General features: G+C 42.3%; 1 protein-coding gene across 2 annotated transcripts in view; it reads left to right on the top strand.

Annotated features, from left to right (window-relative positions):
• The window catches only part of DSCAM (DS cell adhesion molecule), a 570,150-nt gene that overhangs the window by 370,058 nt on the left and 183,249 nt on the right, over positions 1 to 16,843 (top strand). For both annotated transcript variants that reach the window (XM_069760714.1, XM_069760715.1), the window contains exon 17: positions 16,075 to 16,315. In XM_069760714.1, the coding sequence (XP_069616815.1) occupies positions 16,075 to 16,315 (241 nt within the window). The remainder of the gene's footprint in view (positions 1 to 16,074; positions 16,316 to 16,843) is intronic.

Here is a 16,843-nt window from a genome sequence, read left to right on the forward strand (position 1 = left end):
TTGTTGAAGGGCTAGTAAATACAAGCAATTTTGCAATTTGCTGCTTATTAAAATTTTCCACTGTTCTTGAGATATTACCACTATTTATTTTCTTTTGTTTACAGCTCGTTGCCTTGGAGAACAACCACTGGTGTAGGCAGCGAGCTGACAAGGAAAGTGTTAGGCTCTGCGCACATGTTGCGGATTTTGATGCGGATCCGCAGCATTTTTGCGGAATTGCATCAAATCCGTAGTGTAGTTCACAAGCAATGTTAGTCTATGTGAAATTGGCATTTGGTATGCACGTGCTACGGAAAAAACACATGGAATCGCAGCGTTTTTTTTTTTGCAGAATGTCAATTCTTTTTGCGGACCTGCAGCGTTTCTGCACCCATTGACTTCCATTGTGTCAGACCATTTTGCAGCAAAACCACAGGTTTAAAAAAAGATCTGCGGAGTTGCGCGCAAGAAACGCTGTAGATCGGGAGGGGAAAGCGTGTGTGGGCGGAGTGTGGGCAGAGACTGTGTGTGGGCGGAGCCTATGTGTGTGGGCGGAGACTGTGTGCGGAGAAGATGTGCGTGTCTGTGTGCGGGTGTTTGTGTGTATCTGTGTGGGTGGCTGTGTGTGTGCGGGTCTGTGTGTAGGCAGGCATCGTCCGATGGGACTACTAGTCCCATCCGGCTATGACTGCTACAGTGACAGGTAGCCGGATAATGGGACAGTGTTCAAGTGTAAAAAAAAAAACAACAACAACAAAAAAAAACACACACATACAGTACTGCATACAACATACAGTATAACATATAGTATATACTCACCAATCACCTAGTTCTCGAAGCTGTCGATCACCTGGAAAAAAAAATAAAAATAATAACCCAACAGTATACTCCCTGATCCGATGTAATCAATTTAGTAACGAGTGTCCCAGGACGATCTCCTGTGGAGAGCTGTCACATCGGCAGATGCGACCGCTTTCAAGGGGCTCCGGGATACAATGACGGAAGTTATCCTCCCGCACTGTATCCCTCCGCTGCTGTGAGTACAGTATAGTTCATACGGTCACTTGTGGCACCGCTGCGTGGGAAAATTCTCACGTAGCAGTGCCGTAAAGTGAGAGGCCATTGAACCCTCAATGATAACACTGCAGGAGCCATTACCTCCTGTCAGTGTGTCACTGGATGCCTATAGAGCTGCCACATCTCCTGATGTGACAGCTCTATAGGGGAGATCGTCATGGGACACTCATTATTAAATGGACTACGTTGGACCAGGGAGTGTTTGTGTTGGTTTATTATTTTTTCTTTTTGCAGCCGATCGAGGGTGTCGCATGGATTGGCAGAAACATAAAGATGGCAAAACTGTGGTGTTTTATTTCATTAACCCCTTTACCCCCAAGGGTGGTTTGCACGTTAATGACCGGGCCAATTTTTACAATTCTGACCACTGTCCCTTTATGAGGTTATAACTCTAGAACGCTTCAACGGATCCCAGTGATTCTGACAATGTTTTCTCGTGACATATTGTACTTCATGATAGTGGTAAAAATTCTTTTATAGTACCTGCGTTTATTTGTGAAAAAAACAGAAATTTGGCGAAAATTTTGAAAATTTTGCAATTTTCCAACTTTGAATTTTTATGCAATTAAATCACAGAGATATGTCACACAAAATACTTAATAAGTAACATTTCCCGCATGTCTACTTTACATCAGCACAATTTTGGAAACAAAATTTTTTTTTGTTAGGGAGTTATAAGGGTTAAAAGTTGACCAGCAATTTCTCGTTTTTACAACACCATTTTTTTTTTTAGGGACCACATCTCATTTGAAGTCATTTTGAGGGGTCTATATGATAGAAAATACCCAAGTGTGACACCATTCTAAAAACTGCACCCCTCAAGGTGCTCAAAACCACATTCAAGAAGTTTATTAACCCTTCAGGTGCTTCACAGGAATTTTTGGAATGTTTAAATAAAAATTAACATTTAACTTTTTTTCACAAAAAATGTACTTCAGCTCCAATTTGTTTTATTTTACCAAGGGTTACAGGAGAAAATGGACCCCAAACGTTGTTGTACAATTTGTCCTGAGTACGCTGATACCTCATATGTGGGGGTTAACCACAGTTTGGGCGCATGGCAGAGCTCGGAAGGGAAGGAGCGCCATTTGACTTTTCAATGCAAAATTGACTGGAATTGAGATGGGACGCCACGTTGCGTTTGGAGAGCCACTGATGTGCCTAAACATTGAAACCCCCCACAAGTGACACCATTTTGGAAAGTAGACCACCTAATGAACTTATCTAGAGGTGTGGTGAGCACTTTGACCCACCAAGTGCTTCACAGAAGTTTATAATGCAGAACAGTAAAAATAAAAAATCATTTTTTTTCACAAAAATTATCTTTTCGCCCCCAATTTTTTATTTTCCCAATGGTAAGAGAAGAAATTGGACCACAAAAGTTGTGGCACAATTTGTCCTGAGTACTCTGATACCCCATATGTGGGGGTAAACCATTGTTTGGGCGCATGGGAGAGCTCGGAAGGGAAGGAGCGCCGTTTGACCTTTCAATGCAAAATTGACTGGAATTGAGATGGGACGCCATGTTGTGTTTGGAGAGCCACTGATGTACCTAAACATTGAAACCCCCCACAAGTGACACCATTTTGAAAAGTAGACCCCCTAAGGAACTTATCTAGATGTGTTGTGAGAACTTTGAGCCCCCAAGTATTTCACTACAGTTTATAACGCAGAGCCGTGAAAATGAAAAAAAAAAATTTCCCCTCAAAATTATTTTTTAGCCCCCAGTTTTGTATTTTCTCGAGGGTAAAAGGAGAAATTGGACCCCAAAAGTTGTTGTCCAATTTGTCCTGAGTGCGTTGATACCCCATATGTGGGGGGGAACCAGCGTTTGGGCGCATGGGAGGGCTCGGAAGGGAAGGAGCGCCATTTGGAATTCAGACTTAGATGGAATGGTCTGCAGGCGTCACATTGCGTTTGCAGAGCCCCTAATATACCTAAACAATAGAAACCCCCACAAGTGACCCCATATTGGAAACTAGACCCCCCCACGAACTTATCTAGATGTGTTGTGAGAACTTTGAGCCCCCAAGTGTTTCACTACAGTTTATAACGCAGAGCTGTGAAAATAAAAAATCTCTTTTTTTCCCACTATTTTTTAGCCCCCAGTTTTGTATTTTCCCAAGGGTAACAGGAGAAATTGGACCCCAAAAGTTGTTGTCCTATTTGTCCTGAGTACGCTGATACCCCATATGTTGGGGTAAACTCCTGTTTGGGCACACGGGAGAGCTCGGAAGGGAAGGAGCACTGTTTTACTTTTTCAATGCAGAATTGGATGGAATTGAGATCGGACGCCATGTCGCGTTTGGAGAGCCCCTGATGTGCCTAAACAGTGGAAACCCCCCAATTATAACTGAAACCCTAATCCAAACACACCCCTAACCCTAATCCCAATGGTAACCCTAACCACACCTCTAACCCAGACACACCCCTAACCCTAATCCCAACCCTATTCCCAACTGTAAATGTAATCTAAACCCTAACTTTAGCCCCAACCCTAACTGTAGCCCCAACCCCAACCCTAGCCCTAACCCTAGCCCTAACCCTAGCCCTAACCCTAACCTTAGCCCTAACCCTAGCCCTAACCCTAGCCCTAACCCTAGCCCTAACCCTAATCCTAGCCCTAACCCTAGCCCTAATGCTAACCCTAACCCTAGCCCTAACCCTAGCCCTAACCCTAATGGGAAAATGGAAATAAATAAATTTTTTTCATTTACTTTTATAGCGGGTTTTTTAGCGGATTTTTATGCTTGGCAGCCGTCACACACTGAAAGACGCTTTTTATTGCAAAAAATATTTTTTGCGTTACCACATTTTGAGAGCTATAATTTTTTCATATTTTGGTCCACAGAGTCATGTGAGGTCTTGTTTTTTGCGGGACGAGTTGACGATTTTATTGGTAACATTTTCAGGCACGTGACATTTTTTGATCGCTTTTTATTCCGATTTTTGTGAGGAAGAATGACCAAAAACCAGCTATTCATGAATTTCTTTTGGGGGAGGCGTTTATACCGTTCCGTGTTTGGTAAAATTGATAAAGCAGTTTTATTCTTCGGGTCAGTACGATTACAGCGACACCTCATTTATATCATTTTTTTATGTTTTGGCGCTTTTATACGATAAAAACTATTTTACGGAAAAAATAATTATTTTTGCATCGCTTTATTCTCAGGACTATAACTTTTTTATGTTTTTGCTGATGATGCTGTATGGCGGCTCGTTTTTTGCGGGACAAGATGACGCTTTCAGCGGTACCATGGTTATTTATATCCATCTTTTTGATCGCGTGTTATTCCACTTTTTGTTCGGCGGTATGATAATAAAGCGTTGTTTTTTGCCTCGTTTTTTTTTTTTTTTTTCTTACGGTGTTTACTGAAGGGGTTAACTAGTGGGCCAGTTTTATAGGTCGGGCCGTTACGGACGCGGCGATACTAAATATGTGTACTTTTATTGTTTTGTTTTTTTTATTTAGATAAAGAAATGTATTTATGGGAATAATATTTTTTTTTTTTTTTCATTATTTTGGAATATTTTTTTTTTTTTTTTTTTTTTTTACACATTTGAAAATTTTTTTTTTAACTTTTTTACTTTGTCCCAGGGGGGGACATCACAGATCGGTGATCTGACAGTTTGCACAGCACTCTGTCAGATCACCGATCTGATAGGAGTGCAGGCTGCTTCACAGTGCCTGCTCTGAGCAGGCTCTGTGAAGCCACCTCCCTCCCTGCAGGACCCGGATCCGCGGCCATCTTGGATCCGGGGCTCGAGCAGGGAGGGAGGGAGGTAAGACCCTCGCAGCAACGCGATCACATCGCGTTGCTGCGGGGGGCTCAGGGAAGCCCGCAGGGAGCCCCCTCCCTGCGCGGTGCTTCCCTGCACCGCCGGCACATCGCGATCATCTTTGATCGCGGTGTGCCGGGGGTTAATGTGCCGGGGGCGGTGTTTGACCGCTCCTGGCACATAGTGCCGGATGTCAGCTGCGATAGGCAGCTGACACCCGGCCGCGATCGGCGGCGCTCCCCCCGTGAGCGCTGCCGATCGCATATGACGTACTATTGCGTCCTTGGGAAGTAAAGCCCACCCCACATGGACGCAATAGTACGTCTAATGGCAGAAAGGGGTTAAATAAAAATGAACATTTAACTTTTTTTCACAAAAAAATTAATTCAGCTCCAATTTGTTTTATTTTACCAAGGGTAACAGGAGAAAATGGACCTGAAAAGTTGTTGTACAATTTGTCCTGAGTACACCGATACCCCATATGTGGGGGTAAACCACTGTTTGGGCACATGAGAGAGCTCAGAAGGGAAGGAGCGCCGTTTGACTTTTCAATGCAAAATTGACAGGAATTGAGATGGGACGCCATGTTGCGTTTGGAGAGCCACTGATGTGCCTAAACATTGAAACCCCCCACAAGTGACACCATTTTGGAAAGTAGACCCCCTAAGGAACTTATCTAGATGTGTTTTGAGCGCTTTGACCCACCAAGGGCTTCACAGAAGTTTATAATGCAGAGCCGTAAAAATAAAACAAAAATTTTTTCCCACAAAAATTATTTTTTTAGCCCCCAGTTTTGCATTTTCCTGAGGGTAACAGGAGAAATTGGACCCCAAAATTTGCTGCCCAATTTGTCCTGAGTGCGATGATACACCATATGTGGGGGGAACCACTGTTTGGGCGCATGGGAGGGCTCGGAAGGGAAGGAGCGCCATTTGGAATGCAGACTTAGATGGAATCTTCTGCAGGTGTCACATTGCGTTTGCAGAGCCCCTAATGTATCTAAACAGTAGAAACCCCCCACAAGTGACACCATTTTGGAAAGTAGACCCCCTAAGGAACTTACCTAGATGTGTGGTGAGCGCTTTGACCCACCAAGGGCTTCACAGAAGTTTATAATGCAGAGCCGTAAAAATAAAACAAAAATTTTTTCCCACAAAAATTATTTTTTAGCCCCCAGTTTTGTATTTTCCCGAGGGTAACAGGAGAAATTGGACCCCAAAATTTGTTGTCCAATTTGTCCTGAGTGCGCTGATACCCCATATGTGGGGGGTAACCACCGTTTGGGCGCATGGGAGGGCTCGGAAGGGAAGGAGCTCCATTTGGAATGCAGACTTAGATGGAATGGTGTGCAGGTGTCACATTGCGTTTGCAGAGCCCCTAATGTACCTAAACAGTAGAAACCCCCACAAGTGACACCATTTTGGAAACTAGACCCCCTAAGGAACTTATCTAGATGTGTTGTGAGAGCTTTGAACCCTCAAATGTTTCACTACAGTTTGTAACGCAGAGCCGTGAAAAAAAAAACAAACAAAAAAACAACTTTCCCCCCAAAATTATTTTTTAGCCCCCAGTTTTGTATTTTCCCGGGGGTAAGAGGAGAAATTCGACCCCAAAAGTTGTTGTCCTATTTGTCCTGAGTACGCTGATACTGCATATGTTGGGGTAAACCCCTGTTTGGGCGCACGGGAGAGCTCGGAAGGGAAGAAGCACTGTTTTACTTTTTCAACGCAGAATTGGCTGGAATTGAGATCGGACGCCATGTCGCGTTTGGAGAGCCCCTGATGTGCCTAAACAGTGGAAACCCCCCAATTATAACTGAAACCCTAATCCAAACACACCCCTAACCCTAATCCCAACAGTAACCCTAACCACACCTCTAACCCTGACACACCCCTAACCCTAATCCCAACCCTATTCCCAACGGTAAATGTAATCTAAACCCTAACTGTAACTTTAGCCCCAACCCTAACTGTAGCCCTAACCCTAACCCTAGCCCTAACCCTAGCCCTAACCCTAGCCCTAACGGGAGAATGAAAATAAATACATTTTTTACATTTTTTAATTTTTCCCTAACTAAGGGGGTGATGAAGGCGGGTTCGATTTACTTTTATAGCGGGTTTTTTAGCGGATTTTTATGATTGGTAGCCGTCACACACTGAAAGACGCTTTTTATTGCAAAAAATATTTTTTGCGTTACCACATTTTGAGAGCTATAATTTTTCCATATTTTGGTCCACAGAGTCATGTGAGGTCTTGTTTTTTGCGGGACGAGTTGACGTTTTTATTGGTGACATTTTCGGGCACGTGACATTTTTTGATCGCTTTTTATTCCGATTTTTGTGAGACAGAATGACCAAAAACCAGCTATTCATGAATTTCTTTTGGGGGAGGCGTTTATACCGTTCCGCGTTTGGTAAAATTGATAAAGCAGTTTTATTCTTCGGGTCAGTACGATTACAGCGATACCTCATTTATATCATTTTTTAATGTTTTGGTGCCTTTATACGATAAAAACTATTTTATAGAAAAAATAATTATTTTTGCATTGCTTTATTCTCAGGACTATAACTTTTTTATTTTTTTGCTGATGATGCTGTATGTATGTGTATGTTTGCGGGACAAGATGACGTTTTCAGCGGTACCATGGTTATTTATATCTGTCTTTTTGATCGCGTGTTATTCCACTTTTTGTTCGGCGGTATGATAATAAAGCGTTGTTTTTTCTGTTTTTTTTTTTTTTTCTTACGGTGTTTACTGAAGGGGTTACTGAAGGGGTTAACTAGTGGGCCAGTTTTATAGGTCAGGCCGTTACGGACGTGGCGATACTAAATATGTGTACTTTTATTGTTTTGTTTTTTTTTATTTAGATAAAGAAATGTATTTATGGGAATAATATATTTTTTTTTCATTATTTAGGAATATTTTTTTTTACACATTTGGAAACATTTTTTTTTTACTTTTTTACTTTGTCCCAGGTGGGGACAGTACAGATCGATGATCTGACAGTTTGCACAGCACTCTGTCAGATCACTGATCTGACATGCAGCGCTGCAGGCTTCACAGTGCCTGCTCTGAGCAGGCTCTGTGAAGCCACCTCCCTCCCTGCAGGACCTGTATGCCGCGGCCATCTTGGATCCGGGCCTGGAGCAGGGAGGGAGGTACGGAGACCCTCGCAGCAACGCGATCACATCGCGTTGCTGCGGGGGGCTCAGGGAAGCCCGCAGGGAGCCCCCTCCCTGCGCGATGCTTCCCTGTACCGCCGGCACCTCGCGATCATGTTTGATCGCAGTGTGCCGGGGGTTAATGTGCCGGGGGTTAACCCCGTGAGCGCGGCCGATCGCGTATGACGTACTATCCCGTCGGTGGTCATAGGGGCCCACCCCACCTCGATGGGATAGTACGTCTGATGTCAGAAAGGGGTTAAAATACTTTATTCTGCATGTGTGTGTGTTTATTTATTTAACCCATTAACAACTATAGGATTAGGGATGGATAGGTGTCTTATTGACACCTCTCTATTACTAAGCCGGCTTAAAGGGCGACTGTCACCCCCTCCAGCCGTTATAAACTAAACGAGCCACCTTGTGCAGCAGTAATGCATTCTAACAAGGTGGCTCTTTTAGTTTTTGGTTCATGTATTCCCAAAATAAAGCGTTTTCAAACTTATCCAAAATACCTGTCTTTATCCAGGGAGGCAGGTCCTCACCCCCCTGCTTGAACCACCACTCTGCCGTCACTCAAATCTTCAGGGGCTCCGAGCGCCGCCCCCTCCATGCTGTTTTCGCTTGAAATCCGGCGCCTGCGCTGTGTACTACTGTGTGGGGAAGGCGCAGTGAGCTCTGGCCGTCTGACGTCCCAGCCAGGCTTGCAGACTGCGCCTGTGTGGCCGCCCTGCCTATGAATCCCAGCCCCGCACTGTGCATAATGCATAACACACTGTGGGGCTGGGATTCCAAAGGTGGGTGGCCGCACAGGCGCAGTCTGCAAGCCTGGCTGGGACATCAGATGGCCAGAGCTTACTGCGCCTGCACGAGACAGTACAACACAGCGCAGGCGCCAGAATTCATGCGAAAACAGCGGAGGTGCGGCGCCCAGAGCCCCTGAAGATTTGAGTGACGGCAGAGTGGCGGTTCAAGCAGAGGGGTGAGGACCTGCCTCCCTGGATAAAGACAGGTATTTTGGATAAGTTTGAAAACGCTTTATTTTGGGAATACATGAACCAAAAACTAAAAGAGCCACCTTGTTAGAATGCAGCATTACTGCTGCACAAGGTGGCTCTTTTAGTTTATAACGGCTGGAGGGGGTGACAGTGGCCCTTTAATGTCACCTTACAATTCAAAGGTGACATTAAGCCTCTATTACCCCATGTGCTACCGCTACAGGGCAGTGGGAAGAGATGCTAAATGCTGGAATTGGTGCATCTTACAGATGCGCCATTTCTGAGGCGGCTGAGTGCTGGTTCTTGTAGCCGGGGGAGGGGATGCCAATATCCATGGTCCCTTCCTTGGCTATGAATATTAGCCCGCAGCTATCTGCGTAGCCTTTTCTGGATATTAATTATAGGGGGGACCCACGTCATTTTTTTGGGGGATGGGTTCCCGCTATTTTAATAGCCAGTAAAGGCTAAATATACAACTGTGGGCTGATATTCATAGCCTGGGAAGCTCCTTCCCAGGCTATAAACATTGGCCCCTAGTCACTGGCTTTCCCTCTCTGGCGCAGAAAATTGTGCGGGAGCCCACGCCATTTTTTTTTCAAATTTTTTTTTATAAATTAAACAGAGATTACGTTTAAGGTCGGAGTCACACTTGTGAGAATCTCGCACGAGTCTCGCACCTCAATACCCGTCACTGCTGCCGGCACTCGGGACCAGAGCGGGCAGCTACATGTATTTCTATGTAGCTGAACGCTCCGATCCCGAGTGCTGGCGGCAGTGACGGGTATTGAGGTGCGAGACTCATGCGAGTTTCTCACAAGTGTGACCCCGGCCTAATGCAGATTTAGTGTGTGTGTCTTTAACTCTTTATATACCATTTTATTATCTTTATTACTAAACATCGGGCTTGGTATTATCTATCATCTATCTATTATCTATCTATGTATCATCTATCTATCCCATATCTATCTGTCATCTATCTATAATCTATCAGTCTGTGTGTGTAAACATTATTCTTCAATGGAGTATGTAAATGAAGAGGTTGGACAAGAAGTGACATCACAAATCGTTTTTTTTTTGTTCAATAATAGATCTTTACTTAGCTTTCAAAAAACGCATACAAACCCGCATGAAAAAAACACATGAAAATCCACAACAAAAACACGTGGATTTTTCCGTGCATTTTCTGGCAAGAGATGCAGATTCTGCGCAGAAAATTCTGCAGGTAAATCTGCAATGTGTCAACATACCCTTTATATCTCTAGAATGGTTGCAAATTTTAAAAAGAAGTAAATTTGCAAAAGTGCTTGTTTTTACACGATGTATCTAACAATGTCCATCTATGAAGATCAGAATTAATCTTTAAAGAGGTATTCCATTTTATAGAATGATATCGTATAGTAAGGTCACTTTTTAACCGCGGGAGTGTGATTTCTGAAAACTCCCCACCGATCCCGAAAATAAAGGGTCTGCAGAGCTTGTGTAGAGCTGAGTCCTCCACTAACTTTTCTCTGTAGAGGGCTGACACCAATCTGTGCTTGAAACTGCAGCGCTGTTTGTGGAGGGGAAACTTAAAAAGGAGCAAATTCACTAAACCAGGACTGCAGCTTCTTTATGCTTAGGATTAGGCCACGTTCCCACCTTCAGTACGGGGTCAGTATTTTACATCAGTATTTGGAAGCCAAAACCAGGAGTGGAACAAATAGAGGAAAAGTATAATAGAAACATATGCACCACTTCTGCATTTATCATCCACTACTGTTTTTTTGGAGTGACTTTGAGTGGCTTATATGCCAGAAAAACTACAATCAAGACCCCATTTTAACAATTGCACCCCTTTAAAGTATATATATAACCGCATTCAGAAAGTTTGCTAACTCTTCAGGTGCTTCACAAGATTTAATGCAAACTAGAAGAAAAACATTTTTTTTACTAATGTTTCTTTAGCCCCAACTTTTAATTTTTGACAAGGTGAAAAAGATAAAATGGATCCCACAATTTGTTGTGCAATTTCCTCTGAGTACGCTGGGAGAAAAAAACAGCAAGAGAAATCCCCTTCATACGAGAAGTAGGTATAATTGCTAGGAAATATAAGCAGCTTATCATCAGCCACTGAGTTCAGAGACATTCCATGGATCAATAATGACTCCTAGTGATCGAAAAGCAAAATTACAGTTTGTACTATAGAAAAATACAGCAATATAAATACAGGTACAATAGTGACTCCTACTGGTCACAGATTAATTGTAATTTGTACTGTAATAATGGAACAAGTACAATACAGAAAATGCAAACCGCCACTCAAATGATTATATGGAGCGGTGCATAATGAAAAACAAGACAATAATAGTTCCAGACAGTCCTAAAAACAAAGATAATAATTACTGCTGCATTTTAGAAATAAAGTAAAAGTAAAATACTAGTCACATGCAAAAGTATAAATTCAGGTTTATCAGATATATATAAGTTGGCGGGCTGATAGGGAGAGCAGTGATCCATGTTTTCATTGTTATAAGATGGTAGAAAGCAACAAGTAAAAATTAATTAATTCAAGATAATGCTTATGTGAGGTCTGGAAATGCAAGGGAATAAGACCCCAATGCGCCTTTCGCATTAGCTTCCTCCTGGGGGGGGGGGGGGGTGGTTGGAGGGGCAGATTTTTCTGTCATAATTTGTGGGTGTCATGTCACTTGGCAGAGCCCCTGAGGTTGCAAAACAGCAGGAAACCCATAAGTGACCCCATTTTACAAACTACACCTCTCAATGAATTTATCTAGCGGTGCAGTATTCATAATGACACCACAGGTAGGTCACAGAATTTTATACTATTGGCCGATAGTAGGCCTAGCTAGACCTAATATTAACCAACAGGCCAGACCGCATAGCAAATACAAGGGTTGGGGGGTCACTTGGGGAATAGTGATCACAAAATAATAAGTTTTCATGTATCCTTTAATAAGATGTGTAGTAGAGGGGTTACAAGGACACTAAACTTCAGGAGGGCAAATTTCCAACGGATGAGAGATGATCTTGGTGCAATTAACTGGGACGATATCCTGAGACATAAAAATACACAAAGAAAATGGGAGACGTTTATTAGCATCCTGGATAGGACCTGTGCACAGTATATACCGTATGGGAATAAACATACTAGGTATAGGAGGAAACCAATATGGCTAAATAGAGCTGTAAGGGGCACAATAAGTGACAAAAAGAAAGCATTTAGAGAATTAAAGTAAGTAGGTAGTGATGAGGCATTAAAGAAATACAGAAAATTAAATAAATTCTGTAAAAAGCAAATCAAGGCAGCAAAGATTGAGACAGAGAGATTCATTGCCAGAGAGTAAAAATAATCCCAAAATATTCTTTAACTATGTAAATGGTAAGAAACTAAAAAATGATAGTGTTGGCCCCCTTAAAAATAGTCTGGGTGAAATGGTGGATGAGGAAAAAGCCAATATGCTAAATGACTTTTTTCATCAGTATTTACACAAGAAAATCCCATGGCAGACAATATGATCAGTGATAACAAAAATTCCACATTAAATGTCACCTGCTTAACCCAGCAGGAAGTACGGCGGCGTCTAAAAATCACTAAAATTGACAAATCTCCGGGCCCGGATGGGATACACCCCGAGTACTTCAGGAATTAAGTACAGTCATTGATAGACCATTATTTTTAATCTTTAAAGACTCCATAATAACAGGGTCTGTACCACAGGACTGGCGTATAGCAAATGTGGTGCCAATATTCAAAAAGGGAACAAAAACTGAACTCGGTAATTATAGGCTAGTAAGCTTAACCTCTACTGTGGTTAAAATCCTGGAGGGCATTCTAAGGGATGCTATACTGGAGTATCTGAAGAGGAATAACCTCATGACCCAGTATCAGCACGGGTTTACTAGGGACCGTTCATGTCAGACTAATTTCATCAATTTCTATGAAGAGGTAAGTTCCGGACTGGACCAAGGGAACCCAGTGGATGTAGTGTATATGGACTTTTCAAAAGCTTTTGATACGGTGCCACACAAAAGGTTGATACATAAAATGAGAATAATGGGGATAGGGGAAAATATGTGTAAGTGGGTTAAGAGCTTGCTCAGGGATAGGAAACAAAGGGTGGTTATTAATGGAGCACACTCGGACTGGGTCACGGTTAGCAGGGGGGTAACACAGGGGTTAGTATTGGGCCCTCTTCTTTTTAACATATTTATTAATGACCTTGTAGGGGGCATTCAGAGCAGAATTTCAATACTTGCAGATGACACTAAACTCTGCAGGGTAATCAATACAGAGGAGGACAATTTTATATTACAGGATGATTTATGTAAACTAGAAGCTTGGGCTGATAAATGGCAAATGAGCTTTAATGGGGATAAATGTAAGGTCATGCATTTGGGTAGAAGTAATAAGATGTATAATTATGTGCTTAATTCTAAAACTCTGGGCAAAACCGCCAATGAAAAAGACCTGGGTGTATGGGTGGATTACAAACTCATATTCAGTGACCAGTGTCAGGCAGCTGCTACATAGGCAAATAAAATAATGGGATGCATTAAAAGAGGTATAGATGCTCATGAGGAGAACATCATTTTACTGTGTGGCTCAGAACAGAGTGGGGCATTTGGATTTGGGAGCCCAGAATTTGTTGAATTTCTTTTGGGAGCGAGGAACTATAGCTCTTTTCCAGAGCCTTTGTGCTACCAGTAACGTGGAAACCCCTTATATTTCTGTTAATAGATGATGGTCCTGAGTGGGGACTTGTTTTTTGTGCGTTGAGTTTAAACTTACATACATAACATTTTGAATCACGATTATCTTGTGCTCTACACTGTGTGTTGCGTTTACATCGGAGTTTCCATTTAAATCTCCAAAATACTTGATTCAGATTAAACCCCAGAGGGATCCATTCACTACGAGGCAGCTGAGTTACTCTGGACTCCGTCTGGTGTCTGTTCAACAGTTTCCTTCTTTTCAGAAGTGCACAAAACTGCATCGGACTGCATTTTTATGCAATTCTAAAAAGATCATAGATCAGACAGCATCCACAGTGCCTCCATCTGCCTTATGATAGGGAATCTTCCTCTGGGGGTTCTGTCCGAATCACATATTTCAGTGATTTACACGGAAATCCTGGTGTAATCGCCCGGCGTACAGCGCAGGATAAATGTGTGCCGAACCTTACTGTGATCTTTGGGAGGCAGAATGAACAAATGAACAGCAGGTGAAGAATTGGTTTTATTTATTTTTTATGCCGTTCCTCATGCAGTATAATGATTAGGCGGCTTTATTCTTTTGGTCACTATTATTACAACGATAGCAGATTTATATTGTTTTTTAGGTTTTGTTTCTCACCCACATGCCATAAGTTGTCATTGAATTTTTGTTTTTGATGGGTTTGTATACACTTGTGTGAAAAAGTGTTTGCCCCCTTCCTGATTTCCTATTCTTTTGCATGTTTGTCACACTTAAATGTTTCAGATCACCAAACAAATATAAGTATTAGACAAAGATAACACAAGTAAACACAAAATGCAGTTTTTAAATGAATGTCTTTATTATTAAGGGAAAAAGAAATCGAAACCTACAGGGTCCTGTGTGGAAAAAGTGATGCCCCCACCCCCCATAAAACATAAATTAACTGTGGTTTATCACATCTTTGAGAAGCTGAGTTTGAATTCCCTATACACACCCAGGCCTGATTACTCCCACACCTGTTCTCAATAGAAACATCCATTAAATATAACCTGTCTGACAAATTGAAGTAGACCAAAAGATCCTCAAGAGCTAGAAATCATGCCGCGATCCAAAGAAATTCTGAAACAAATGAGAAACAAAGTAATTAAGATCAATCTGTCTGGAAAATGTTATAAAACCATTTCTAAATCTTTTGGACTCCAGCGGACCACAGTGAGAGCCATTGCCCCCCAAAAAAAAACATGGAACAAAGGTGAACTTTCCCAGGAGTGGCCAGCTGACCAAAATTACCCCGAGAGCGCAGAGACGACTCAAGCAAGAGGTCACAAAATAACCCACAACATCCAAAGAACTGCAGGCCTTACTTGCCTCAGTTAAGGTCAGTGTTCATGAATTTACCATAAGAAAGAGAATGGGCAAAAATGGCCTGCATGGCAGAGTTCCAAGATGAAAACAACTGCTGAGTAATAAGAACATAAAGGCTTGTCCCAGATTTGCCAGACAATATCTAGGATGATCCCCAAGACTTTTAGGAGAATACTGTGTGGACTGACGAGACAAAAGTTAAACTTTTTGGAAGATGTCTCATTACATCTGGCATAGAAGTAACACAGCATTTTAGAAAAGCATCATCATACCAACAGTAAAATATGGTGGTGGTAGTGTGATGGTCTGGGGGTGTTTTGCTGCTTCAGAACCTGGAAGACTTGCTGTGGTAAATGGAACCTTAAATTCTGCTGTCTACCAAAAAATCCTGAAGAAGAATGTCCAGCCATCTGTTTGTGAAGCTGAAGCGCATTTGGGTTGTGCAGCAGAACAATGATCCAAAACACACCAGCAAGTCCCCCTCTGGATGGAGAAACACGAAATTAAGACTTTGGAGTGGCCTAGTCAAAGTCCTGACTTTAATATGATTAAGATGCTGTGGCATGAACTTGAAAAGGCGGTTCATGCTCGGGGAAACCTCCAGTGTGGCTGAATTACAACAATTCTGTAAAGATGAGTGGGCCAAAACTCCTCCAGAGAATTGTAAAAGACTCCTTGCCAGTTATCACAAACGCTTCATTGCAGTTTTGCTGCTAAGGGTGGCCCAACCAGTTATTAAATTTAGGGGGCAATCACTTTTTCACACAGGACCCTGTAGGTTTGGATTTCTTTTTCCCTTAATAATAAAGACTTTCAATTACAAACTGTATTTTGTGATTACTTGTGTTATCTTTGTCTAACATATAAATTTGCTTGGTGATCTGAAACATTCAAGTGTAATAAACATGCAAAAAGAATACGAAATCAGGAAGGGGGCAGACACTTTTTCGTACTACTGTAAATATCTTTTTTTCCCTTCTTTCTTTTAAATGTATTTTTTTTTTTTTTATTATTCGAGGCTCCCAAAAAGCACCTGCAGAACGGGATCATCCGTGGTTATCAAATCGGCTTCCGGGAGTACAGCACAGGAGGCAACTATCAATTTAATATCATCACTGTGGACACGACCGGGGACAGCGAGTTGTACACCTTGGATAATCTTAAGAAGTTCACCCAGTACGGAGTGGTCGTGCAGGCATGTAACCGGGCCGGGACAGGGCCATCGTCTCAGGAAATCATCACCACAACGCTAGAGGATGGTAAGACCTTCACTAGGGCGATCATCATGTCCGGCCTGACACAATGGTTATAATAGTGACGTGGCGCTTCCTGATATTTCTCATAGCTGAAGGTTTTGCTACCTTCCTGATAGGAGAGAGCATATGACACATTGTCTTGGATACCAAAACTATTTAGCAAAATTAATTGATATCAGCTGCATATCATAACATTAGCGACATGATTAAACAGTAGAACGCGCCAAAGTTATCTCCGCTGCGCTATTAGTTGGTTATTATGATGACAGCATGGAGCAGATATAACACGTCATCTTGTCTCAGAATGCTCAGCGTGTCGGCATTTGTTAATATTGTAACCATGTCAAACATAAAGCTGCAACCAAATAAAGAGCAAATGATAACATATATAAGCATAAATTATTGGTGTAAATCACATAATGTTCTCTTTACATTAAGCAGTGGGGATGGACCAGATGAGCCAGGAGGTCCCTTCCAACTCTACCATTCTATGATATGATTCTATGATTCTAATCCACCTGATAGTGCCGA

Source organism: Ranitomeya imitator, chromosome 3 (assembly GCF_032444005.1).
Source record: "Ranitomeya imitator isolate aRanImi1 chromosome 3, aRanImi1.pri, whole genome shotgun sequence".
Lineage (NCBI taxonomy): Eukaryota > Metazoa > Chordata > Amphibia > Anura > Dendrobatidae > Ranitomeya > Ranitomeya imitator.